Source organism: Cheilinus undulatus, linkage group 23, assembly GCF_018320785.1.
Source record: "Cheilinus undulatus linkage group 23, ASM1832078v1, whole genome shotgun sequence".
Classification (NCBI taxonomy): Eukaryota; Metazoa; Chordata; class Actinopteri; order Labriformes; family Labridae; genus Cheilinus; species Cheilinus undulatus.
Window position 1 is genome coordinate 8,270,275 of NC_054887.1, and position 26,958 is coordinate 8,297,232.

Consider the following 26,958-nt stretch of genomic DNA (forward strand, 5'->3'; position numbering starts at 1 on the left):
TGATGAAACAAAGTATGAACTGTTTGGCCTCAACTCTAAACGGTATGTCAGGAAGAAACCAGGCACTGCTTATCATCTGCCCAATACCGTCCACACAATGAAGCATGGAGGTGGCAGCATCATGCTGTGGGAGGTGATTCTCAACAGCAGGGACTGGGAAACTGGTCAGGGTTGAGGGAAAGCTGAATGGAGCGAAGAACAGAGATAGCCTCAATGAAAATCTGCTCGGCAGTGCTCAGGACCTCACACTGGGCCGAAGGTTCACCTTCCAGCATGACAATAACCCTCGGCACACAGCCAAGACAATACAGAAGCCTGTTATGTACAAATCTGTGAATGTCCTAGAGTGGGAAGGGGGCATTTGAAAGAAAGAGGTAAAGGTAAAATTAGAAATTGCCTAAATTTCCCTGCATTTCAACATTACTCTTTCAGGTGGAGTGGCCTTGTCTGACCTTCCTCTGCAGCTCTTTTCTTCAGCTTGGAAAGACCAAATTACTGATGACAGTGAAATCACTGTAAAGTCAACAAACACATACAAACTCAAGACTAGACTGAAAAGATTTGGCACACATAACCACACACAAAGAAATACAAAACCACAAAGAATACTAGTCATATCTGAAGCAGAGTAAACTTAGCTCGCGTGTGCTGAATCAGAGTGATTATCTGTGTTTATGGGTCTACTCTGACTCATTGTGAAGGTGTGTGTGTTTGTTTTGCTGGATTCAGAATTAGGACATTTTTTACACACTGAGATCATTGTGTCTGCTGTGGGCTACTTCAAAAAGGGAGTTCACGGTCAAATATGCTGGCAGATTCAATTAGTTAAATATGGTAGCAATCTGAGCTGTTTTTCTTGCTCAACTGATTTGATTTGTGTTATTTAACAGTCATTACTTTGGTATTTCAACCAACCACCTGTCAGACACTTGGAATTCACCATTTTTGGAATTCACCATCTTTAAAGCTTTTTCTTGATGATATTTGGGTCCCTGACTATAGTTTTGTGATGGGGGTGGCTGTGGTTCAGGAACCATTTCCATTCCATTTCAAGATAAACTTTGGTAACTGACAGCAAAAGTAAGTCTTCTGACTGAGTCACAAAACAAAGGCTGTAGCTTCCAGCACATTTTACCTGAATAAAATCATACAAGTATGATACAAACAGATCAAGTATTGCTTTATAAGTATTTTTCACTGACGGGACTTGTTACAAAGTTTGTGAGCATTTTCACCGCTGTTCTGAGCAGATGAGGAGGATAACTGTTCAGCAGCAGCTAAAGCCCATGTTATGATTTCATGCTATTCCCAGCAGCAGCCTTTTTAATTCATTCATTTTTAATTCCAACAGTCTAAGGTACCATAATTTGAATTTTACTTGATGCATAATGCCAATGTGCTTTGTGCTGATGTTTTGACTTGCAAGAACTGATGCACATTTTTGAATCAGTGCTAAGATAAAAAAGTTATGTCACAAAGTAGTGTGCAAATGTGTATGAACATGTATGAGTGGATTAGCCAATACTGATAATGATGCTTTGCTTAAAGTCCCTGTAAAGTGAAAAAAAAATCTGTATTTTAGGTTTGTTGTACAACAGGTGGCTGTGTCCTGAACCACCAGGACAAATTTCAGTCATGAAAAACTTGCATAAATTTATAAAATTAAGCTTCAAAATCATGACAAATTTGGCAGTTTTATCTTCTATAGGATGCTGTGGGCCTGTCAGCTGAAAGCACTAAAGCTACGCCAACTCATGAGCGAGCAAGAGAGAATAGGCGCTGATCTGAATCATCATTCACCCATCTATCTGTTATATTTCTATGGTTGAAATCCACATAATAAATGAGCAAACTCTGGGGTTTAAAGTGAGGGTTGAGTGGTGAGCAAGCGAGGTGTTCTCAAGCAGTCTGTGATGCATTTTCCTTAATATTTAGATAGGTCAAGCATTTTTTTAATGTCTTTGGCAAAATTCAAATCTATCATTTTAATCTAGATTAATCTAGATTAACTACAGGATTGCAGTGAGATTAATCTAGATTTAAAAAATTAATCTATGCCCAGCATTAATTTAACACTTCACACTTCTCTACCTTTCTGAGTTATGTGAAGCTATGGCTCTCTACAGATTATGAGACATCTTTGTTGTTAAGTTTCTGCTGAAAACACTATTCCCGGCTGTTGCTCTTCAAAGTAAAAGTCTCCAATGATTATTGGAGATTTTTATGGTGACAGATTTGGTAGGGATAGAAAGTTTCTATCATCAGATACTTCACTGAACTTGAGTATCACAATGCTAACAAAGAAGAGGGTTTTAGCTGTTGCTGCTTTGAGAGAGAGAAAGCAAAGCCTGCTTCTTTTAATCATCCAGGACTAAAGACAAGTGAAACATGGATTAACAACCTTCAACTAACTAACTGAGTGACTGACTATGACACTTTTAATGACCCATAGACCACCATGGCTGATAGATTAGCAAAAAGGTACCTCACAAGGAATTAAAAAAACAGCATGTAGGTGGCTGTTAGTTTTCGATGAAGGTAGTGACATCAGATAACAATCTCCATAAGCTGCTAATATTACATTGGGTTACGGGGTACTTCCAGCAGTGCCCAATGACATCATGGGATGATACATTTTGCCCTGCGCAAATTAAACCTAGCTATGAAAGTGGTGAAAAATTCTAACTCCAAAATTCAGTCACACCTAGATCTCATTCTAACATATCTAGTGTGTTCAGGCACAAATTTCAGGTTTTACTTTACAGGGACTATAACATCCTCTGCCATCACAGTATGATTGTGTTGTGAATTGGTGTGACCTGCAGTGTAAAACACACATTGTGAAAAGTAGATGACTAGGAATGCACTATAAAAGCTCAACTCTATTCCCCATTTCCAAACAAACTGAAGTTGCAGTTGATTGTTCTAAAAATGTGTCTGTTTTACAAAAGCTTTCAGGCAGATTTACTCAATTTATTGAAGAAGGGAAGAAAAAAAATCTGTTTGATTACTTGTCCAATCAGATTAAACACTCCTCGATTGTTTGTGAGTCTGCAGCTACATAGAAATCTTAGAAAGACATAAACACCGAAATGTTTGTCTTAATGACCAGCGGTTCTATAGGCTACTCATAGGAGCGTGTGTGGTTAGAGAAGATTTCAGAGACCAATAAAAACACAGTTTTTCTGCTGGTGGATTTCTGTATTCACCATGTGTTTTTGTACCTGAGTCCACGTGCCCGTGTCTTTATGTGTTCTGCTTTTACCTGGCTGTGAGACAACTTTTCATTTAGGAACAATAAAAGGTACAGCTGAAGTAAAAGCCAAGCTGCCATATGTTTTAATATGTGTTTTTATTTACAAGGTTTGATACATATATTTATGCTGAGTCGAGGCTTAGTTGTGCTAAACAAAATAATAAAAGAATAAAATAAAAAACAGGAGGTGTCAGTAAATTTGTTTCAGTGCAGCAGTTTCAGGTGTAACAGAGCAGCTTATCTGTTCTCCTCTGAACATTTTTAGTTGTTCACCATCTCTTGACCTACAGCTCACACCTTATTAGTTTAATAGTTAGGGCCTGAATATATTTTTACATTCATGTATCAGAGTGAACTGTTCAAAGTTTAAGTTAATAAATAGAGCTGAAGTTGTTCCAAAAAATGGGATTTGCCAAAAGAGGCAAATTCAACAGTCAATCATTCCACATGACTATACTCATGCTCATCGTTCAGGTCTGCTTCTCATTAAAGAGTTTTATTTTTAGACACATTGTCTGGAGTTGTAATGCTTTTTTGGCCAAGCAAACCTCTGCAGGAGGGCTCGGGTCACAGGTGAAGACAATAAATTAGCTGAATGGGATGGACGGGTCAGAGAGGCAGGAAGATTTATGGTGAGAGAGAAAGTGATGTAAAGATTTGACCATTTAAAGTCAAATCCTGGCTGGTTTGACTGTTTTTTTTATTATTATTATTATTATTATTATTATTAAAGACCATGCCTGTTTGCACGTCAACATGTAAAAATGTGAGGACATAATTTCATTTTCTACTTTCATGTCAAAATTTATAGGGTTCTGTTTAAAGTCTTAATCTCACTCCAGTGGGTGGGCACGTTAGCTAACATTTATATGTCTGGATTAGCAAATTCAAGTTATGTTGGATTATAAAGATGTTCCGAAACCATTATTCCTCCCCAATACCGATTCAAATACCAGAGCGTTGGGTATCGGCTGATGCCAAGTAGCAGTCCAATACCGGTGTTTCTGGACTGACTGGCTAGCAATTATTTTAGCCTTACATTTGACTCAGAACATGGTTCAATGAATAGAATCATAATTTATGGCCTCTCTGTGACACTAAAAGTAGTTTTATTGTTAATTATAGTGAGTTTTACTGCTGAAAATTAAAATAACAATGACATGGGGCCATCATGCTGTATTCAGGCAGCATGACATAATGATGGTACAGTCTGCCACTGGTTGACAGACCCTCACAAAGGAAAAACAATATGACAGCATTTAAGCTAGCTGTGATAAGTGATTGAAAATGGATCCAAAAATTGATAGAAAGATGTTCAATATTGGGTTTACTGGTGTGTATTTAATCTCTAAAGTCCCGAGAAGTCACCCAAGTTCAAGGCTCGATAGAAATGCTGCCATAAGGGATTTAAAGGCATAGTTAATGTCAATGGGACGGCACAATGGCTAGCTTCCAAAGGAAAAACAAATAAGAGTCTACGATTTATGGTTTAAAAGTTAACTAACTTTTAATAAACTGTGTCACTTCTTGATGTGAATAACAACACTGGTCTGGAAGAGTTTTTAACAAACGCATACAGAGAATAATTGTTACATAGCCTGGTCCAATCCTCGCTGCTGCGTTAGTCCTTCTGTTCTTCCTTGTTTCTCTGAAAACGGTAGCTCATGCATGCAGTGTTTTCCTGCAGCAAATAAGAATTGGTTTCCAGTTTATAATGCTAACATTTAGCATGGCTAAACAAAGCAAAATATACAGTTAAACAGTATTGCATCAGTGAACAAACTGAAACTGGTATCCGAATAGGAACAGCTCTATTGCATTACCAATTATTTAGTGCACTTTATATGTATATTTTGCATAGAAACACATCAGATTTTTGCTAATTTAAAAAATAGATCCACACATAGGCTATCATTTTTGTGCATTATCATAAGGCCCCTCCTTTCTTGATTTTGATTGGTCAGCAAGGGAGATGTGTTGCTGACTGGCAAGATGCTGCTTCAGACTGTTTTAAACTGGGATTGCTGAAAGTATGGTGACAAAAACAAAAACAAAAAACAGCTGACGCTGAAGGCCTTTGTACTCAGATCACTAAGTGCCTAAAAATGTGGGATAACATTGGTGTTGTATTGAAAATGAGTGCTGCCAGCACAAAAACCAGCGGCTGTCTGTGTTTGCGTGACAGATCTGTCTGTTTTAGATTTTGTACGATGTTTGTAAGAGTACGCAATCTGTCCCATCAAAACTGATCATCTGTCACACAAACACACAAAGGCCCACACACAGACAGATGCTTTTGAATGTGCACAAAAAAAGCTTTACATACAATCACAAATTTTTCACACTAGCATACATAAACACAAAGATGGTTCGAGGGTTGTAGGTGAGTGATGCTTATAGTTGTTAATTATATTAGTGTGTCTGGATATGTGTTTTATCAGGTGGACAGATATTGAATGTTTGAATGTTAACACACATTCTTCAGATCTGAGTGAATTAATAAGGATTATGCAGAAAAGATAAATGGTGTCAGATGGGAAAAACAGGCGCTCTCTGAATTTTTTATGTATTCTGCTGGAGTGATGCCTTCAGAAATCCAAGCACAGACAAATCAGACCAGATTTACACTGACAGGTGGTGAGAAATTCAACTTAATATATAAGCTCTATCACCAAACCATGAGACTAATACATACAGGAAATCAACTATTAAACTCCTCCTCTAAGTGGCACTCATCCCAAGACACCTCACAAAGCAGGTCTGCACATCTTGAAATTTTTCCACCTGCTGAAGTTTTGTTCTGGAGCTAATAAGTGTAAAAACAACAGAGGATTGGACTAAACAGTATGATAATCCACTTTGACGTCAGCTGATATTGTTGGCTGCTTCAGTGAATTTCTCCAATGAATAGAAGCCACTCCTGGATGCTGGCAGAGTTTAGGCTCACAATAACAGCTCTGTTCGACTCCTAATTGGATTTGGAGAAGTTTACACTATCACAATTCAAGCCAAACACTGCCTCATTAAGTCGTCTTTCTAATCACCTCTATACTTGTGACAATAAAAGGAGGCACCCTTGAAACTTTGAACATCAAAGCATTAATCTCCCTAATGCTTGTTTGTCCATAAACTTAGTAGCTATGCATGGATGTGTAAAAATTAAATAAGACTGATTTTCAAGCTCCTGAGAGTTTTTTTTAAACTGTTATGAAACAGAGTGTAATTAATAATGATGGCTTTATGTGACCCTAAACAGCAAACATGACCATCAGTGACAAGAATGAGTATTCCTGCATAGGTCAGGTCAGGTGGGTGTCAGACAAAGTGAGTTACAATAAGCTGCAGAAACAGTTTCTGTTTACATTTTCCTCAAAGAAGATTCACAGTGAACGGTACCACTGTTAAAACAAAGTCTGGTTAGATTTTCTATTAATAAAAACTACTTATGTATGTGTAGAGTCCAAGCTAAAACAAAGGTACAATGCTGACATTTGGCCTTTATATACATATTTAACTCCACATTTAGGACATGTAAAGAGCAGCTATTTCTCCTGGTACTGAAAGAATCCTCAGACTCAACCAAGTCAATATTGTGTGACCTTTAGTCTCTATGCCAGGTTTCCATTAGGACAGGAGTATGTCTGACTGATTACCACAATACCCCCTGTTTAAGATATGATCTTGTTTATGTGTCATATACAAAACGTGCCAAATCCTCATGGGTTTATAAAAAGTCCAGAGTCACCATTGCAGTGTCCTGGCAAACCCATTTCATGCATGCAAATTCAAAGTTTTCCTGCTCAGTGTTCAACCATGCATTCTGCCTTTTCTCCCTGGCTTGGTGAATATAATCTACTATAAAAAAAAAGGTTTATTTTCTGAAGCAAACTTCAAGTTTTTCATAACTGTCCAACCAAAGTGACAGCATCAATCAAAGACAATTTCCTGAAAAGAACATGCCTTGAGCCAATGCTTCCAAAAGTGAGCTGTATGCTCCCCCCAGGGGAGCGTGGTGTGGCACGGCAAGGCTAAGCAATACCAGCTGATGACTTTCGTGCTGCAGAAGAGGAGCAGTTCATTGAGGTCCTCTCAGATTTAACGATGTGGCTGCAGTTCAAGACACTGTCTTGCTTTTTGGAACGGATTGGAAAAGGAATACCCACTGCTAAGCACAAGACCCCTAGCCTTACTTCTCCCTTTGACAACATACTACCAGTATGAGAAAGTTTTTTTCTGCTGTTGCCTCGTATTAAAAAAATAAATGAATAAAAATCAAAGCTGTACATCAAAATTGAACTGAGAGTGCCAGTCTCACAGATGCACCTGAGATTTCAGCAGATCCTTAGCACCAAATAAGCCCACAGTAGAAATTATGTCAGGGATGAGATTATAAATTTAAAGATGTTCATTCAGTTTTTATTTTCAAGGAATTTCATCTTCAAAGAGTCAGATTTCAAAAACTCTGTTTAATGTGATGGTTGGTATATCTACAAATTTTTGTGGTGTTGTGTTGTGTTAAATTCTAAATAAAAAAGAAAAAAAAGGAATTTATTCACAAAAACTGTGACCGACAGTGTTTGTCATACGTTGAGATATATATATATATTTGATGTGTATGGTGAGGGGTAGGTGGGACAAAATATTTTCATCTGCCAATGGGGTCAGGCAGAAAAAGTTTGGGAAGCAATACCTTGTGCTATCATAAAATAAGAAATTAATCAATTTCCCCAAAGTCACACAAAAACAAACTCTGTCATCATCTGGACAGCAAAACTGCACATCATGATCTTTGTCTTCCAGCTAGTCTCTATAAGACAATAGATCTATGATTTTGGTTTACACCACATATATACAATTAGGCATGCGGTCAAAAATTCAATACGGCAATATCTGCCACATACTGCTTGGTGATACATGTATCGTTACAGATGTTATGGAATCGATACAGCCATAAATGCTGGGACAGCAGTTTCAAAATATACATCCTCCATGGTGCAGATAACAAAAAAGTCAGCAGATGGCAGCAGATGCTAAACTGCATGATGCAGCGCATGCCTCCTCAGCCCAAAACAAGCTGGTACTCACAACGGTAACATGGATCCAGTGTTAATTTTGGCAGCTATTTTTAATTTCAGTCTTAGCCTTTAGATAAAATGTCTTAGTTTTAGTCCCATTTTAGTCTTTTCTACTCTTTTCAGTTTAAGTCAACATAAACTCAAAAACATTTTAGTCTAGTTTTAGTCCCTGCTTTCTACAGCTGAGAGGCAGAATATACCCATAGTGGAGAAATATCACGGATTTTGAACGTCCAACATAAACTACAAAAGATTTTAGTCTAGTTTCAGTCATCTTGACGAAAACTAAACTTACTTTTTGTCACTTTTAGTCATCACAGATCTATTTTTGTTAGTCTTAGTCTAGTTTCTGTCGTTGAAAAAAAGGCTGTCGACAAACATATTTAGTCATAGTTTTAGTCAACAAAACTAATACTGCGTGGATCATAGTTTCTATCAAGACTTCAAGCAAAGATACTGGATTATTTCAAGTTTCTTCAAACACCAGAAAGTCAGGAGTTGGCTGAGTCAAGCAAGCTGTGCAATAAATAAGGTAAAGCAAGGCAGCAACACCAATCTTAGCAGTTTGCAACAACAGCTAGGCTCACTGGGCTAGTCTGTGTCATCCCAACCATTAATGACACTATTAAGTCATAGTTTCCCTCCACTCCTTAAAGGCTTCAGACAGTTGATTGTTTAATCCTCACTCATCAGTTCATTACAGAAACTGCAGTCTAATCTTATGCAGATGTAAGCAACAAGTTATTCTTACAAATGCAAGTGGGCATTTTGTGAAGTGAAACCAGAATATTACATAAAAAAAAGGAAAAACAACAGAAGAGAGACAACAGAGAAGGACATATTACATTTAAAAGGATTTAAAATTACTGTCTATGCATTTATCAAAAGCTTAGTGATTATAAAAAGACTGTTTTAACTTATTTGGATCTCTGAGGATCTTAATTGAAGTGTTTCAAAGTCTAGGATCTACTCTATTAAGAACAGCTGCTGTATTGAATTCAATGTAGGACATGTTTATTAAGGCATGTTTATTACCCCAAATCAATCTGCATTGCAATTCATTTTGTATCAAGAAGCTATAGGAAATACCCAGCCCTAAAATAAACTGACCATTTTTCACTGTACAGAAGAATGAATGTCACAAAGTAACCTATTTTGAAAAAAAGATGACTTATTATTTAAATCAAACACAGATTTCAGCTTGTGCAGCAATACACAGGCAACATGTCATTGATTTTCTTCCTTTTGTGGGTTAATCTGAGTGATTATGGTCAGATTCATCTCTCAAACTCTCTGCCATTTTTTAAAATGATTGCAGATGCATTGATTATATGTTGCAGGATTGATGGACAAACTTACCCACGTATCCTGGTGTACCACAGGCAGTAGACATGACGTCACCGCTGCCCTCCATCTTGGAAAGACCAAAGTCGCTTATCATGATCTTTGACCCGTCTTGTGGGTTGAAATACAGCAAGTTCTCTGGCTGGAGGAAGGAGGGCGAAGACAGAAACAGGAAAACAAGTGTTTGTAATTCATCTTTGAGGGTTTTATGGTTTTTAAATTTATGTTCATTCTTGTTAAATATTTGTTGACGTTGAGGATGCCATTTCAGAGAAAATTCATAGCTGCTCGTATATTTGAAACTTTAAGGGAAGTGACAGACACAACTCTTTAATCTTTCTTATTTAACGTCAGGCGTTTGTTTATGAGGGTGGCTCTGACCAATCAGATGTCTTCTTACAGCCGGCACGCGCCACGCTGACCCACAATGCACTGCATGTGTGGAGCCGCAGCCCTTATTGCTGCAGTAAATCGCTGGCTGTCAGAAGTGAATGGGCTGCTCGTGTGGAGTTAAAATGTAGGAGGATGTGTGTTTTAGTGTGTGTGTGTGTGCATGTGTATTTGTGTTCTTTGTTACCTTCAGGTCTCTGTGTACGATGCCCATCCTGTGCAGGTAGTTCACAGCGTCCAGGACTTGTCTGATCAGCGTGCTCGCATCCTTCTCCGTGTAGAAACCTTTTTCGACAATGCGATCAAACAGCTCTCCTCCTGACACCCTTCACAAAGACAATGGCCGTGCTTGTGTCAGTGTGTGTGTTTGTTAAAAGCACTTATGCACACACTCTGTCGTGCACACATGGCAGTAACTGGTAACAGACTGGGGGGGTTTGCAGGGTCAAGATTTCTGGTAATTTATGAGCTGTAGATGTTCCCAGCCAAGAGTGTGTGGAAGCTGTGAGCCATGTGCTAAATCACACACAGAAAAATACACACTCAGATACCCTACAGTGTTTACCCTACCTTTAAACAGACTCTTTCTGAGAGGGTGATAAAATGTGGAAAATACACCGTTTTAGATTCCTGGAAAGTGTTTCATTTCTTCCCCCCCAACGTCACACTGATTTACATCTGGATTTTGCACATTTCTAGACGTTTCTGTGTTTGAAATGCAATGAAAAACATTTTTAGTGTGCATTTGTGTGAGGTTGTGTCTCTTGTAAATCATAGATCACATTACTGTGGTAGAGATGGTTTGAAACCATCCCAGACATAAAATGTTGCAATGAAGCAGCTCTGCTTTGTTTGTGTCCTCATATTTAAACATGTTGTCTGATAAATGAATTTAATTACATATTCACAGCTGGCATATGGGGCTTACAATCAAACCAACAATTAGAGATGATGTCACTACTAATCCGACCTTCCAATAAACCCCCAGCAGCACAAAACATGACAGAGGTACACAAACAGAATGGCATCTTCCAGTAGTAGTTCATGCTTCTTTAAAAGCTACAAAAAATTTAGGCATTTTGAATTAAATTTTTATAATTGGCCATCCCTACTGCCCAAGTACAGTGGTATTCTTTGGGAAACACTGAACTACAGTAAAACATGGCAATCCCAGCCCAAACTGCATTGTCACCTTCAATAGCCCCAGGTTTAGCAAGAGGGTGCAGGACGCTCTGCCTCCCCGTTCTACCCAACTCATAATTACACCTTCGACAGACACAGGCTTATTGAGAGGTTGGGGGAACCAGAGCTAGGGTGAGGTGCCCTGACTGGGGCTATCACTCGCCCCTGCTGGAATAAGCTGACACTGTACCTTCCCCTTCTACCTACCCTCCCATGACTCCAACTACAACAAGACTACTATTCCTATCAACAACATGACATATGAAACACCAAAACGTACACAAGAGTTAACGTGGGGAAAGAGAGAAAGCTTAGCAAGAAGGTGGGGGAGGCAGAGCTAGGGTGGGGTGCCCTGACTGGGCGAGAAGTCACCTGTCAGACTAGGCTGACAGTCTATCTCCCCCTTCTACCTAACCTCCCACGACTCCAACTACAAAAAGACTACTATTCCTATCCCCAACATGATGCATAAAACTGCAAAAGGTACACAAGAGATATTGAAGAGAAAAAGAGAGAGCTTAGCAAGAAGGTAGGGGAGGAAGAGCTAGGGTGAAGTGCCCTGACTTCAACACTCACCCTGCCGGACTAGGACTCTACCTCCCCCTTATACCTACCCTAGCATGACTCATAAAATACCTTCAACAGACCCAGGCTTGGCAAGAGGGTGAGGGAGGCAGAGCTAGGGTGAGGTGCCCTGACTGGGTAAGCACTCACCCTGCTTGACTCGGCTGACGATCTACCTTCCCCTTCTACCTACCCTAGTAGACTCATCATTAGAAATATCACCCCAGCCAGCATTACTCCTCCTGATCCAAATCCACTTACTCGCCTGACTGGGTTAGAACTCTCCCCTAGGCTGACGCTCTACTTCCCCCTACTACATACCCTAGCATGACTAATAATTAAAACGATCACCCTTTATTTGGCACTCAGCCAGCATTATTCCTTCTGATCCAAATCCACTGACTGGCCTGAACGGCTTTATCTGACATCTCTTTAACTGTCAGGGGATGAACATGAAGTGTAATGATCTTGAACCATGCCTTATACCCTCCATATTATACTCAGTTCATCTGTGAGTCAGGGTGAACATTTCTGCAAAGTTTTAAAACAATGCGTCCAAAAATTTTTGGGAATTTTTTATTTTTTTAAAGCCAAAGTTATGTATGGACAACCTGAAAGCATGGTATTCTCAGCCAGGCTATTGCCAGCCTGGAGGTGTAAAAATTAAGTTCTTATTGGGTTAGAAATTTGTCAGAAATATTTGAGATAAAACAAGAGCTAATTTATATTAAAAATAGGGGTGAGTATTGGCAAGAAGCTCACGATACGATAGTATCACAATATATCAGGATATCATGATATTGTGATATATTGTGATATTCTACACAGTTAACTAAGAAAAATATAGAGATGATGTATATGTAAATCACACAATACATTGGCGGTGTTCCCGCTATATTTCATGGCAGCAAGACAGAGCTTGCAAACGGCATTTCCTTTCTCTAACTCGCTGTTTGTGCTCCCCGTTTTAACTTTGAAGCCTAAATGCTTCCAAACGTCTGCTTTGAATTGTGCAGGTGTTGTTATTTTGTAAGCCATGTGGAGGTGCGGAAGTCGTATTTTACTAACAACTCAGCTAAAATATGAGTTATTACTTTTTACAAAGAAATCAATATTAAGAGTTGAAGTATCGATATTGTACCGGTTGTCAAAGTATCGCAATATATTGCCGTATTGATATTTTTTCACAGCTCTAATTAAAAACTGTATCACATAGGTTAGATCCCTTTAAAATTAATTCAGATACTAAAGTGAGTAAATTCTACATGTACCTTTAAATCATCTAAGGGATGGATTTGATCTATAATGAGAGAAACCAGCAGATCTTAAAACCCTTTATATATTTTTCTATCAAAGCCAGTGCTCTAAGTTCCTGCCAAGGTGGTAAAATATTCAGACACATTTCTAATGCAGCTTTCTCTGAGCAGACACAATAAAAAGCATCAATCATACTGGGAAAAAGATACTCAAATTTAACTCAAGATCAAGCCTTTAAAAGGCTCATTAGCAATTTCTCCCCTTGGCAGATTCTTTCAATATTTAGTTCAATGTTTCATGACTCCAGACCACATGAAATGACTTGTTCAGGTGGTTCATGCAGATGGGAACTGGCTTATCATTGGCTGTACAGACTCTTAGCTCCCCCTGCTGGAGGATATACCCCCCTCACTTCACATAAACAGCTCATCTGAATGCTTGTTATTTGATGTAGACTATTTGTAAAACAACTTTAGGCAACATTTTTAATATAGTCATGCAGGGACTGGATATTAATTGAATAAAGTGTAATGAGACCAATAATACTGATGATTGAAGTATGAGTCATTGTAATAGTTGCTGAATAACCTTCTATATTCTGCAAGGGAATACTGTTAAAGTGTAATACACACCAGTGGCCACACCAGACAGGCAGAAACATTCATGCACACACACACAGCTGCGTATGTGTGTGGCGTCGTCACAGCGACAGATCAGATTAGAGCCTGTGGAAGTTAAACTCTAATGAAGTTTCTGAAAAAAAGAGATCAGAATTAATTGCTAATCCTCTCTCTCTCTTCAAAGAGTGCAGCGACTCGTAGGGTTTCAGAGGCAGTCATGTCTGGGAATGACAAGAAAGGGCTAAACACAGTTAAAGGGAGATCAGCCACCAGGCTTCATGGTTGCGTAAGCGTTTGCGTAAGGAGACCATGGCAATCAGACAGAAGCACTCACACTACAACACAAGCGAAGATACACAGATGTAAGGCCAGGACCACCTACACTAACAATTAAAAGCAAACACAAACGAACAAGGACAAGCATAAAAATCCCAGAGAAACACATACAAGGTCACACGCATGAAAAGAAACACAATGTCACACGATGCCAGTAAACCAGGCTGGAGGCCAGAGATCAGTCCTTGGGGCTTTATCTACTGATGCACTATAAAATGAAAAGCATCCAATATGAAGGAGGTTAAACGGCACAGCAACCTGACAATGTGGACATGTTCCAGGCTGTCTCAGAAAATGCTCCCTATCACTGTAATACATTTACTGTTCACTATTTGATTTGCTTATACCATTCCCAGGGTAAATGTTGATTCTTTTAAATGATGAAAAATCAGATCAGTTCTATTCTATTCTTTTCTGTTAACCATCTGCTCTTACCATTTTTACTGTTTTTTAATGTTTTGATCTGGATGCATAAATAACATCTGTGTATTTCAATGCCATGTATCAGGGCTCATACTCCTTTTCCAAGGTGAAATTAATATTTAACATTTTTGTTAAGGTGTATTTTTGAGCTTTTTTAAACTTAGGACATTCGGTTCTTTGTCCTCGGGTCACGTTAGACGATAGCTACAACCCCTGTCTTCATACAATCTGAATGCAGTATTTTCTGCAAGTATTAAATTAAACCTCACAAATTTTTTGATTTATGATTTTTGATGTGACTTAAATATATATTTTTACATGAAAGATACATTATTCCAAACTGCACCAAAGAAATCCAGTTTTATTGTATTTTAAGGCACAACATGCAAACGATTTCAGTTGAAATATACAAGTTAAAATACAAAATTAAATGGGCCTGATTCATTCATAGCAGATAATTCTTTAAAAAGCATTACTTAGTTTTTAAATGTATGTGCCCTACTGTCATTGATCACTCCAGTTCAGTCAGGTTGGATGGGGAGCGTTGGTGGACAGTCATTTTCAGGTCTCTCTGGAGATGTCAATTAGGGTACTTGAGGCTCTGCCGGGCCACTCCAGAACATCCACAAAGTCGTCCCTAGGCCACTCCTGTGTTGTCTTGGCTCTGGGCTTACTGTGCTTAGTGTTTGCTCCTTTGCCTGCTGCTGAAAAACACCCCCACAGCATGACGCTGCCACCGCAATGCTTCACTGATGGGATGGTATTGAGCAGGTGATGAGCAGTGCAGTTTCCTCCAGACATAACATTTCGAATTGAGGCTAGACAGTTCATTTGTGGTTTCATTAGACCAGAGAATCTCATTTGACACAGTCCGAGAGTTCTTCAGGAGCTTTTATGCAAACTGATAGTTGGCTTTTATGTGCTTTGCACTGAAAAGAGGCTTCTGCCTGGCCACTCTGCCATAAAGCCCAGGCTGCAGTGTTGGGAGTCCTTCTGGGACCTTGTCCCATCTGCATACTTGATCTCTGGAGCTCAGTCAGAGTGCCCCCCCCCATTCCTTGCATCAATCCTGTCTCTTTCTCATTTTTATTTTCAATAAATTTGCAAAAAATATTAAATTCTGTTTTCACTTTGTCACGATGGGGCACTCAATGTAGGTAAATGAGAATGAAAATAAATGTTAACTGTAGCATCTGGCTACAACAGAACAAAATTGAAAAAGTGGAGGGGAGTCTGAAAACTTTTTGAATGTACTGTTTATCAGTAGAATATCAGTATCAGATATTTCAAATATTTCCCCTTGCGGGACTAATAAGGGAATATCTTATCTTAACTTATTTTATCTTATCTTTAATTGCATCATTTTCAATATTTTTTCTGAGAATGTGATGTTATGACCCAATGAAAATGATGACTGACACCTCAAGTTCACTGCCTGGTTTTACTGTACAGATAAACTGCATGCATTTTTAACTGTTTTCTTATGTGAAAGATCTTCCGATTTTTTTCTGTTTCTCTATCAAATGAGACGCTCAGTCAGACAGCTTTATTAATGATACAATTAGGCCTACAATTTTAAACACTTTTCAAGCCATGAAAACACTAAATCAAAATTCAAGCATTTTTAAGGACCTCAAGCATCTGTTACACCCTGCACGTTTGCACGAGGGGACTCTGAGAGGAGTCGTTTCTACCTTGGTGATGGCTTATTGGGATCCAATGGGGGTGGGGCACTTTAATCAATAAGACAGCAGAAGAGAGACAGGCAATGTGAAGAGGAGAGTGTGTGTGGTGGGGGGACATGCAATAAATGGTCTATGACCAGGGGGCAACCAGTGACCAAGGACTACAGCCTCTAGATAGTGGATAAAACAGGCTGCTATCAGCTGATCTACCAGTTATTATAAAGTGCAGCTAGTAGGTATAGTATATAGCATAGACATGGTGCAGAAACCGTAAACTTGGAGATCATTCTCTTCAAGCTGCAAAAGGAAATCTGCTGATATGGAGTTAAATGAGAAAGTAACCCTATTTCTCACCATATCAGTAAACATTTTGCAAATAAAATTATGGTTTCAAGCACTAATTTCATTGGATACATATCTGATGAGGAAAGTGTTACATAAAAAAGCTAACAAAGGCTTATTCTCAAGAACTCTGTCTTTGTAATGCAGTGACCTCGTCCATAAAAATTGCTGACAGTCACCAACTAACACGGTCACTAATTAAACCTTTACACCATGAAACTGAATCTGTGACCAGAGGAAAATGTTATAAAAAAACAAAGTGCAGACTGTGTGTTCATCTGACCACCAGTCATCAGTCTAAGCTGAGCCAACTGTACTATTGATTAGTGATGTTAATATGTTTGTTCTGATCTCAGCATTAACATCATAAGGAATCTCTTTGAGTGTCTCAGTGTTCATAGTTTACATCCAACACCAGGTAGTTGTTCACAGCCTTAGCTGTCTTGTGTGCCATCTAGTGGTGTGACTGAAAGGGCTTAAATCAGTAACTACAAAACTAATGAGTGGTGTCACAGAAGCTACAGTTCATTCAGAGAGTATTGAGACCCCCTTCACTTTTTTCAATTTTGTTATGTTGCAGCCTGATGCTACAGTCTTTTAAGTTTATTTTTTTCTCAGTACACCACAGTGATAAAGTATAAACAGAATTTTAGAAATGTTGACCAATTCATAGAAAATAAAATACCCCCCCCCCCCACACACACACACACAAGAAATATCCCATTAATGTAAGTATTTAGACATTTTAATTTATTCTAAGATGAAGCACCTTTGGTAGCAATAACAGCCTCAAGTCTTTCTGAATATGACCAAACAAGCTTTGCACATCTGGATTGGGGAATTTTCTGCCATTCCTCTTTACAAATCCTTTCAATCTCAGTCAGGTTGGATGGTGGACAGTCATTTTCAGGTCTCTCCAGAGATGTTCATTAGGATTCAAGTGAGGGCTGTGGCTGGTCCACTCTAGGACAATTACAGAGGTTAGGGTCATTTTCATGTTGGAGGGTGAACCTTCAGCCAAGCCTGAGGTCCTGAGCACTGTAGAACAGGTTTTCATTGTGGATGTCTCTGAACTTTACTTCATAAGCTTTCCTTTAACCCTGACTAGTCTCCTAGTGCCTGCTGCAAAAAACACCCCCACAGCATGATGCTGACACCACCATGCTTCACTGTTGGGATGGTGTTGGGCAGGTGATGAGCGGTTTCTCGTTTTCTCCAGACATAACATTTAAAATTGAGGCCAAACAGTTCAATCTTGGTGTCTTTAGACCAGAGAATCTGGATTCTCACAGACTGAGAATCATTCAGGTGCTAGTTTTATGCAAACTGAAAGAGGGCATTGCACAGCTGTGAGGTCTTTTGTAGAATTAATGAATTTTATCAATTGTAGCTTCAGGCTGCAACACAGTGAAATTGAATTTACAATTTTCTGAGTACTTTCTGAAAGCACTATAAGTCTATGTCTTACATAGAATAAAATAACATGGATGAAAAAAAACCTGGTTTGGTTTTTGCACGCTAAAGGCAGGCATTTGTCTCTGACTTGTTTTTACAAATAAATGCCACTAAAACATGGTATTACACTTAAGATGGCACAAATACCAAACAAAAAGGAGAAAATAGATCTACATTTAATGAGTTTAACCATAGAACAGTCTAGATGTGCAGTCTGAGGAGGGCTGCTATCTTTAAATGTCCTCAATGATCAGAATAATTGACTGCAACTAGAAAAAAGATAGTTATGTACATAGAGTTAATGCTATTTTCAGGTTGGATACTTGTTCTATAGCCTTGCTACCTAGTAGATCAATTCATCCTCTTCATATTGTTCATTTGGTTTCATTGTAAAGTACAAAAAGGAGACTTCAGTATGCTTTCTGAAAACACAAATAGCTGATGAAAATCTATAGGAAAACACTTCAGAAAGTACAAATGTAAAACATTTCTTCCTTCATTTTCAAGGTCCCTCTCTCTCTCTCTCTCTCTCTCTAGGCTATCCTTGTGCATCATTGCTGACAGTGAGCACAGCTCCTGATCGTGTGCATGTGAGCTGCATGCTGTGCACTGTGGCAGAGATAAAGAGGCGTCACAGTACCTGACAGACTGATTACAGCACAGAGTCAGAGGTCTGACCGCAGACACCGAGCTGCTGCAATGATTAGTTTCCTTCAGTGGAGGAGGGAATAAAAACAGTTTCAAGGGCTGCAGTTGCATTTCTAGTTGGCCCTCTTTGATGCATTGATGCTTGTTCGCATGAGGACACGAATCATGTGAACATATAATTACACTAAATCCATTAAGCAGCTAATCTGTGTAAACATTACTTGATTAGCACAGCTAGACAGCAAATTAGCAGCTGATAAATACTCATATCATACATGAGGATTTGCTCCTGCTTTAATTTGTGCATCAACTTAGTATGTTGGGAACCAGAGCTGTCATGGCGACACCAGTATTTCGAATTTTGATACAAGAATAGTACACATAAATATAACAGGCACCTGCTTAAATACCACAGCAACAAAAAATGATCTCTCAACACCCAAGACTGCTTAAAATAGCTATTTTAACTTGCAAATGTGCAAATTAGAAAGATCACTGGTCACAAACATTCTGAATGGTTACAGTGATGAAAGGCAAATAAATGAGATTAATCAAAAAAATTATATATACTCAAATTAAAACATGCCTTGTGAATTATCATTAATTATCCGGAATAAATGTAGGGTTTTCAACTCATTGTCTTTCATTTATTTTCTTACTTAATTTGGGACATATCATGTTTGATAAAGTTTGTGCAGTGATGTGAGTCATCGTCAGTTTGCTGTTTGGCACATATAAAACCGTATTAATGATCAGGAGGCATGGCTGTCTCTCCTCTTGTCTCTGTCTGTAACAGACACGATTGTTAATATATGCATCACTTTGCTAACCTTGCAAAGCAGATGGGCACACCCGTTTCTTCATTTCATCCTGCAAAGCTCCCATCTGAACAGTTTGGGTCCAGTTAGAAAGGGACAGGACCAATAAGCGTCAAGGGGCAGTACTTTCGGGCGCGGCAAAGTTGTGACGCAAGCAAGAAGCAAAAAGATGCCGGTGCAATTATGGCAGAACAAAAACAAAGACAAGCATTGTTGTTTTCTTTCAAAAGCGACAGAAGTCGTGTACTGACTTGTCTACAGTTGCCATGGTTCGCATTATGTAGTTCTCTATGGAGTTTAGCCTAGTCAGTAGGGGCGCAGGCACAGCTTGTTAGTGGCTACGTCACGTGTTTCTGATTGGCCTGCAAAGATGTGACAGACAGAACGTTCACCCAATCACCCAAGTGTTTTTTCAAAGGCTCTGCCCTTTCCCAAACGCTGTGTATTGAAAGTTTTCCAGATGTCAGGTTATCATTTTGCAATGCTAAATAGACATTAAAACAATTTGACAACCAATATATTAAATGGTTCCTGTTGTAGTGTCAGAGATGCTGAGAGCAGAGATGCAGTGGGCAGAGTAAAGCATGTTGTCTGCAACAGTTACATTGCCCATAAAAAGTATTCACCACCTCGGATGTTTCACCCCCTATTTAAAGTGACTGACCTAATCCAAATGGTGCTAGAACTCTCACAGTTAGTGAAATGGGGATCACCTTAGTGCAGTGAATGTGTCTCAAGTGATTGCAGTTTAAAGATGCCTGTGTCTGGAAGGTCCTGTCACTGGTTAATCAGTATTCCTGGCTACCATTACACCATGAAGACAAAAGAACACTCCAAGCAATTCAGAGAAAAGGTTATTGAAAAGCATTAGTCAGGGGTGGATATAAAACAATTTCCAAGCTCAGATCATTCTTCACCAGCCAAAGCTTTAGGGAGAGTGGCACAGAGAAAGCCACTGTTGAAGAAAACTCAACCAGAGTTCACCAAAGGGCATGTGGGAGACTCCATGGTCAGGCAAAACAAAGTTCTTTGTTCTGATGAGACCAAAATGTTGTTTTTGGCCACAATGTTTAGCAGACACCAAACACTGCACATCACCACAAACACAACATTCCCACTGTAAAGCACTGTGGTGGCAGCATCACGCTGTGGGGATGCTTCTCAGCAGCAGCAACAGCAGCACGAACTAAGACTTGGGAAAACGTTTATTTTCCAGCAAGACAATGATCTGAAGCATACAGCGAAAGCTACACAAAAATGGTTGAAAGACAACAAGGTGAATGTTCTGGAGTCAAAGCCCAGACCTCAGTCTAAAATAAATAAAGAATTTGTGTCTGGACTTGAAAAAGGCTGTTCACGCCTGATCCCTGTGCAACCTGACAGAACTTGAGCAGTGTTGCAAAGAAGAATGGAGGAAAATGACAGTGTCCAGATATGTAAGCCTGATTGTGATCTATCCACATAGACTCAGAGCTGTAATTGGAGCCAAAGGTGCGTCTACTAAATACTGAATTGAACGAGGTATTTAATGCAATTAAATAAAAACATGTAAGGTCAAAATAATATGGCTTTTTCACATTAAAAAAAGATTTTAAAAGATTTAATGTCAAAGTGAAAACAGATTTCTGAAAAGTTATATCAATTAAAAAAATATATTTTTTTGACTGACATCAAAACCCTGATCTTGCAGAGTTTTGACAGCTGATGTCCACCCAGCCTCGCTTGTGGCAACAGGAAATCTGTCTCTTTTATCTCAGATGGATCATTTAGCTCAGCTGAATAATAAGAGCTGGTCTCATGCTCCCAAATGGCTCTTCATTTGGTACCTGTTTGACTTTTCATATGTGTATATAATGCCAAAAAGGGAAGAAAGGAAACTGGCACTCAAACAATAGTAAGCTCCTGCAGTTCACATAAAGGAGCCATTCAGTAGAACTAGGTGGTTCATAAATTATGTGGTTGCTTTCCCCATATGGGTTTTTTAGTTGATATTATATCACTAATACAATTAAAAGCATTTTCATGATTAAATGCAGAAAACAAGCTGTTAGAGGAGCTGGCCTCTTAGCTGCAGATTCCTATTCTAAATTCAGAGAAATGTAAACCTAAAGTTGACTTTTAGCTTTAAACTCTTATTGGAGGAAAACAGTTTCATGTTTACTTGTTGATTTTGCCCAGTAAGAATGGCTTCCACTTGAAAAATGAGCCTCAGAGCTCAGACAAGTCAATAAAATCCATATAACAAATTGTCAGCACACAAACAACAAAGTTGGCAGCTTGTCAGTCTGACTTTAGATGTGAAGCCAATCAAAGACACAATAATAAAAAAGGAGAATTAATATTCAACATTTTAAGTGTGAGTTTTGGAGACTCATCATAGTCAGAGTGCTGCTGCTGATACTTTGAAGTCTTCTCCCTCGACACCGCATCTGTTTCTATCTTTTGCAAATATCTAATTCACAATACAAACAGCATCAATAGAAAGCCCACATTGCACTTGGTTGCATCGATTTTCCTGGCAGCGCGGACTGATTGCCTCCCTGTGGTCGAGGTTACATAAGACGAGCTGTGATGAACAGGAATGAAGGAAATGCTGTCAGACTGCATTGATCTGCCATATTACAGTTACACTGAAAACATTCAAAAATCCTCCTTCATTAATGAGATTTCTGTCGGCTGTCAAAAAGCCCTGACATCTCTATAATACACATAATTACAACAACTGAGTTAAATTACTATAGCAGTGACCAGTGCTAATCCATGTGTTAGAGAAGAGCAGAAATGATGGACATAAATGTTGTCTGCTGTAGAGTGATGAAGCTTCTGTGTACAGCTTAAAGAAGAAACAGCCTGCAGCAGTGAAGACGGATGAAAAGCAGAGTGAAGTACTGGCTTTTTTAATGCTTTTTTCACTGATTCCTCTATATTTTAGCATGTTTTCACTGAAGCATCTCTTTGATTCTCAGAGCAGGGCTTTGATAACAATATTCACATTGAATAAAGTGCCACTGTAAAAATATTAATCACAACATTACAAAAGAAGAAGTTTTCTCTTAGATTATCAGAAGATAGAAAGATCACATAAATATGAACTACTGCCGAATTAAAGCTGCATTCACTCATTTTTGGCTCATCTGGGGCACAAAAATATTAAAACAATATTTAACATTTATCAGCTGTCTACTTTTGGATGCATGTTTGTAGTCTCCTTCCACAACTGGTAGCTACAACGCAAGATTACTAGTATTTGGACTCGTGTCTTAGGACAAATCCCATAAAATCTGATAGTTACTCCCTCTCCATTTTGCTAAAAGTTGCTGAAACTTATTTTGACTTCTGGAGATGTCGAATAAGGGAGGAACTCTTGGGCAAGCAAGCCCCCTGTCATCTGCCTCTTTCCTCGTTCCTCACCCATCTCAACACAAGTGACCAAAGAAAACAGGAATGGGCGAAAAAGGTTGGTAGCACTGAGCACTGATCAAACTGGGGCTAAAGCGAACAGCACTGTTTAGCACTAGTTCGATCTAGCAAATAGGGATTAAGTTGTCCAGAGGCTGTCTCAGATTATACTCACAAATAACCAAAGCATTAAGTGATGATATTCAGCACAGGAATGTGGAGGTTAACCCGTAAGAGAACTGAGGCCAGTGGTGCTAGTGCTGCTTACGTTAGCCGAATCATTACAGTGTAAAGCTGGTCAACTGGTAAAGTGAAGTTGGTTTATGTTTTAAAGGGGATATATTTAACCCTTTGAAGATAAGCTCATATTGGTCTCAGTGAAATCAGTTGTGGAAAAAACACACAGTACACAGTAAAAATCCCTCTGTTTCTGCCTTTCTCAGAACGAGCTGTTTCTGTGTCTGTCGCTTTAAATGTAACTGAGCTGTCTGACTCCGCCCCCTGACCACGCCCCTCTCAGGAAATGGATGTGGCTTTCCTGATCCTCCTCTCAGGTGGCAGGATATTTTTTTGGGGGGGATTGTTCCCATTCATTCTGTAGAGCATTTATGAAGTCAGGCACTGATGTAGGACAAAAAGGCCTGGCTCACAATCTCTGCTGTTGTTCCTAAATGCTTCCACTTTAATGTGGAATATCCAGGGATCACATTTCATGATCTGTCTTAACCCTAACCCTGCAAAGGCAGCATACATTACAGTACCTGGCTGTTGTCCATATAGTGCATCAGAGAACCGGAGGCTTTCTGCATTGGCCAGCTCTTTTAAATCAGGTCTTAAAACATTCGTATTTACTGTTTTATTCTCACAAGTTGTGTAAAATATGTGTTGTGACACTTAAAAACAATCTGTCTTATTGCAGTAATACCATATTTTTGTTCTCAAGGTGAGCATTAAATTTTCAAGCCAAGGTGTCACCTTTAACCTAGTAACTATGGCAACTGCTCGATAATACCTAAACAGATGGGAACAGATGGATGCAACAAAAAAAACAAGATTGGAAAAAATGCAAGTGAGCAGGCAAAAGGTAAGAGGTGGAGGCTGTGGAAATAAGGTGTGAGAGGAAAGGGAAGGAGGCAATGAAGTGAAAGAAGGGACAAGCAGATGGTGTTAGAGAGGAGAGAAAACAGATGATGGGAGGTGAAGAGGAGGAGAGGGAGTGGAGACAATGACTTTCCTGTTTATATCTGTGTCACACCTTCAGAAAAAGAAGTGCTTTAATCTGAAACACTGAATTTCTTAGACTGCTCTTAAATATTCTGGGAAAGTAGGACAATAAAACTGACAAGACATTAAGTAATAGCAAGTAATATTTCATTTGCGCTTCTACTCAATGAGCTCCTTTTTTACATAAGAATGCCCTGGAAAAGGAAAAGTGGAGGTCTGATATTTGGGTGAACATACCCTTTGTGTCTCAGGAGTGTACCTCCCTTTCAGTGAGAGAAATTCAAGCTGTAATAAGAAACCTTGATGTCACATTATCAGCCAATGTAAAAATGTCTCTAAGGAGCATGAAAGTGTAACTGTAAAACAGCAGGGATTATCACAGCATTGTAATGCAGTCAGAAGTATTTAACATAACAAACGGTTGGTGGCAGGCAACTGAAGAAAGGTGTAGCCTGTTAACGGTTTTGTTCAGACAGCAGTGACCTCAGTCAAGAGGTTAATGTTTGTAGGTAAACAGCTTAATAAGACTGCTGGAGTCTGGCCAGCAGAGGCATTCCACGTGATGTAACACATTCAGCAGACGGGTCATCAGCGCTTGTACCAGTGCAATGTGTCTTCACTTATCACTTCAGCATGATAAATGAAACTGACTTTGTAAAGTCAACTGTCGTCACCTGACTACTCAAAGCACTTAACATTGCAGGATCAGTGTAAATAGACACTATATGGACTAACAGGCCACACCTGTTAAGTATTGAATTGATGGATGCTACCTTTGTAATCTGACGGTTCAGGAAATTTCATCCCTGCTGGACGTTCCACAGTCAAATGTAAATGATACTATGAGAAAGTGGAAGCGTTTAGGAACAACAGCAATTTAAAGTTTCAGCGTACCAAGACATTTGGACAACTATACAGACATGGCTTGTTGAGGGCCTACACAGAGCTCTGACCTCAACCCCAACAAGCACCTTTGGTATGAACTGGAATGGAGATTGCGAACCGGACACTCTTGTCAAACAACAGTGTCTGAACTACTAAATGCTCAACAGAATGAATGGGCACAGACTGAAACAGAAATACTCTAAAATCTTGTGGAAAGCCTTTCCAGAAGACCTGAGGCTGTTATAGCTTTAAAAGGGGGCCAACTCCATATCTAAGTACATGTACTTGAATACAATGTCTTGTGTTGTATTGTATGGTATGTATTTTGTATATCAAAAACAGAGTGTAGTCCCTGGGGTTTGTTATTCTCAGCTCTGTGTTCGCACTAGTGGATGACGCTTCCTACAGCTTGTTTAAGAATCAAAGAATCAAACATGTTTCTTACATGTTTTCTTCCAAGTACACTTTTCTATGTATTCATAAGCCCTGCCACCATATGGGCAGAGAGATTATGCCGGTATAATAATGCTAGAAGTATAATGAAGGGGCGTTTTTGAAAGAGTATGACGGGAGGACTTGTCAAGCTGAAGAATACATTCCCTTTGTGGGAAAGAAAAACCCAAACTGTTATCATTTTGAGATGCATATTTACACTTGAAATAGATTTAAAATTCTTGCTTATCAGTACTTGTCTGTCACTCTCCATCTCTCTCACATGCGTAGATGAAACAGGATTGAGGAAATCAGGAGTCAGGATGGACGGGCGGAGCAGAGATGGCATTTGTTTTGGTCTCTGAATATAACATAGTCTTACATCTACAACAGTCTTCCTCTTTTTTAGATTAAAGCCTGAAACTTGATTTTTAATACCACAATATAGCCCTTTACTGACTGCTGAGCATAAATGCCAAAAAAAAAAAAAAAAAAAAAAATCAGATATCGTTGCATCATCACATGAAGGATCAACCTATGTCATAGTACTGTATTTAGGATGGCTTTTATCTTCTGCTGTGTAGCCACACAAGAACAACCTATTAAATCTACACCAGAACTGTTTCTAACACTTTGCCTTTAACACCACCTTGTCTGCCAGTTTTCCCCCACAATTGTTACTACTTCATTTGTACGACACTGTAAGCATTTTAGTATTTTATGACTGCTCAGCTAAATGTTCTGTGTTTTTGCAACACATCACACTTTGTTGCCTATGTTTTGAACATCTGAAAGACTTCACAAGGGCCAAAAGGGCAAAAACAAAGGGAAACTTACATTAATGTAAAACTCTCTAAACATATGGCTGCTACATACATTTCACAACATGACTGAGAAAATACGATAGCATCTTTGAATGTCAATTAATCCAAAGTGCACTGTTAGAGACCTTTTTAAATAATATATACTACTAAATAAAAATGGTCATATGATGAAGAAGACATCACAAATGACTTGTAATCAGATGATAAAACGGGAGGAAAAAAGGGAGCAACCAACTTTTCAAAAAAGCAGAGAAACAAATAATTAAATGTGCATAAAAAGCAACCCCATAATTAAAAGAATCCTTAATTTTATTCAAATTCACATGCTTTAGCAGGTTCAATTTACAGTACTCAAAAACACATACAGAAATCCAACAGCCCAGTGATGGACACTTCAGGCTTGTTGTGGTCTTAACTGTGGTAGCAGTTAAGTGTCAGCTGCTGACTGTGACAGCAGCAGAGATAGCTGCATTAAAATGTCAGACAACTGTTGATTAAGGGTACTTAGCCTGGGCGATATATTGATGTTTTCCTATAAATGTACAATTATGACACAACAATGAAGAAAAGCAGTTAAAAAGTGGCAAAAATCCTGCTGGTCTGGGCTGGTCTGGGTTGCTATGCATTACAGCACATTCTGAACAGTGGATGGGGTGTTTTAGTCTTTTCAACAACTTTTATATATGTAAGGTGTTTTATAGTTTGTGACTGTGGCTCAAAAGTGTGTGCACTCAAACTTTGTAAATAAGTCAAAAAGGCTCAGCTTTAATGCTGGTGTAGGCCAATAACCACAAATATA

The 26,958-nt window shown here is 38.9% G+C and overlaps 1 protein-coding gene across 1 annotated transcript in view; it reads right to left on the reverse strand.

Annotated features, from left to right (window-relative positions):
- Nucleotides 1–26,958, reverse strand: part of camk1da (calcium/calmodulin-dependent protein kinase 1Da) — a 126,409-nt gene that overhangs the window by 25,333 nt on the left and 74,118 nt on the right. The window contains exons 4-5 of the mRNA XM_041780706.1: nt 10,253–10,391; nt 9,691–9,817 (exon numbers count right to left, since the gene is read on the reverse strand). Of these exons, the coding sequence (XP_041636640.1) occupies nt 9,691–9,817; nt 10,253–10,391 (266 nt within the window). The remainder of the gene's footprint in view (nt 1–9,690; nt 9,818–10,252; nt 10,392–26,958) is intronic.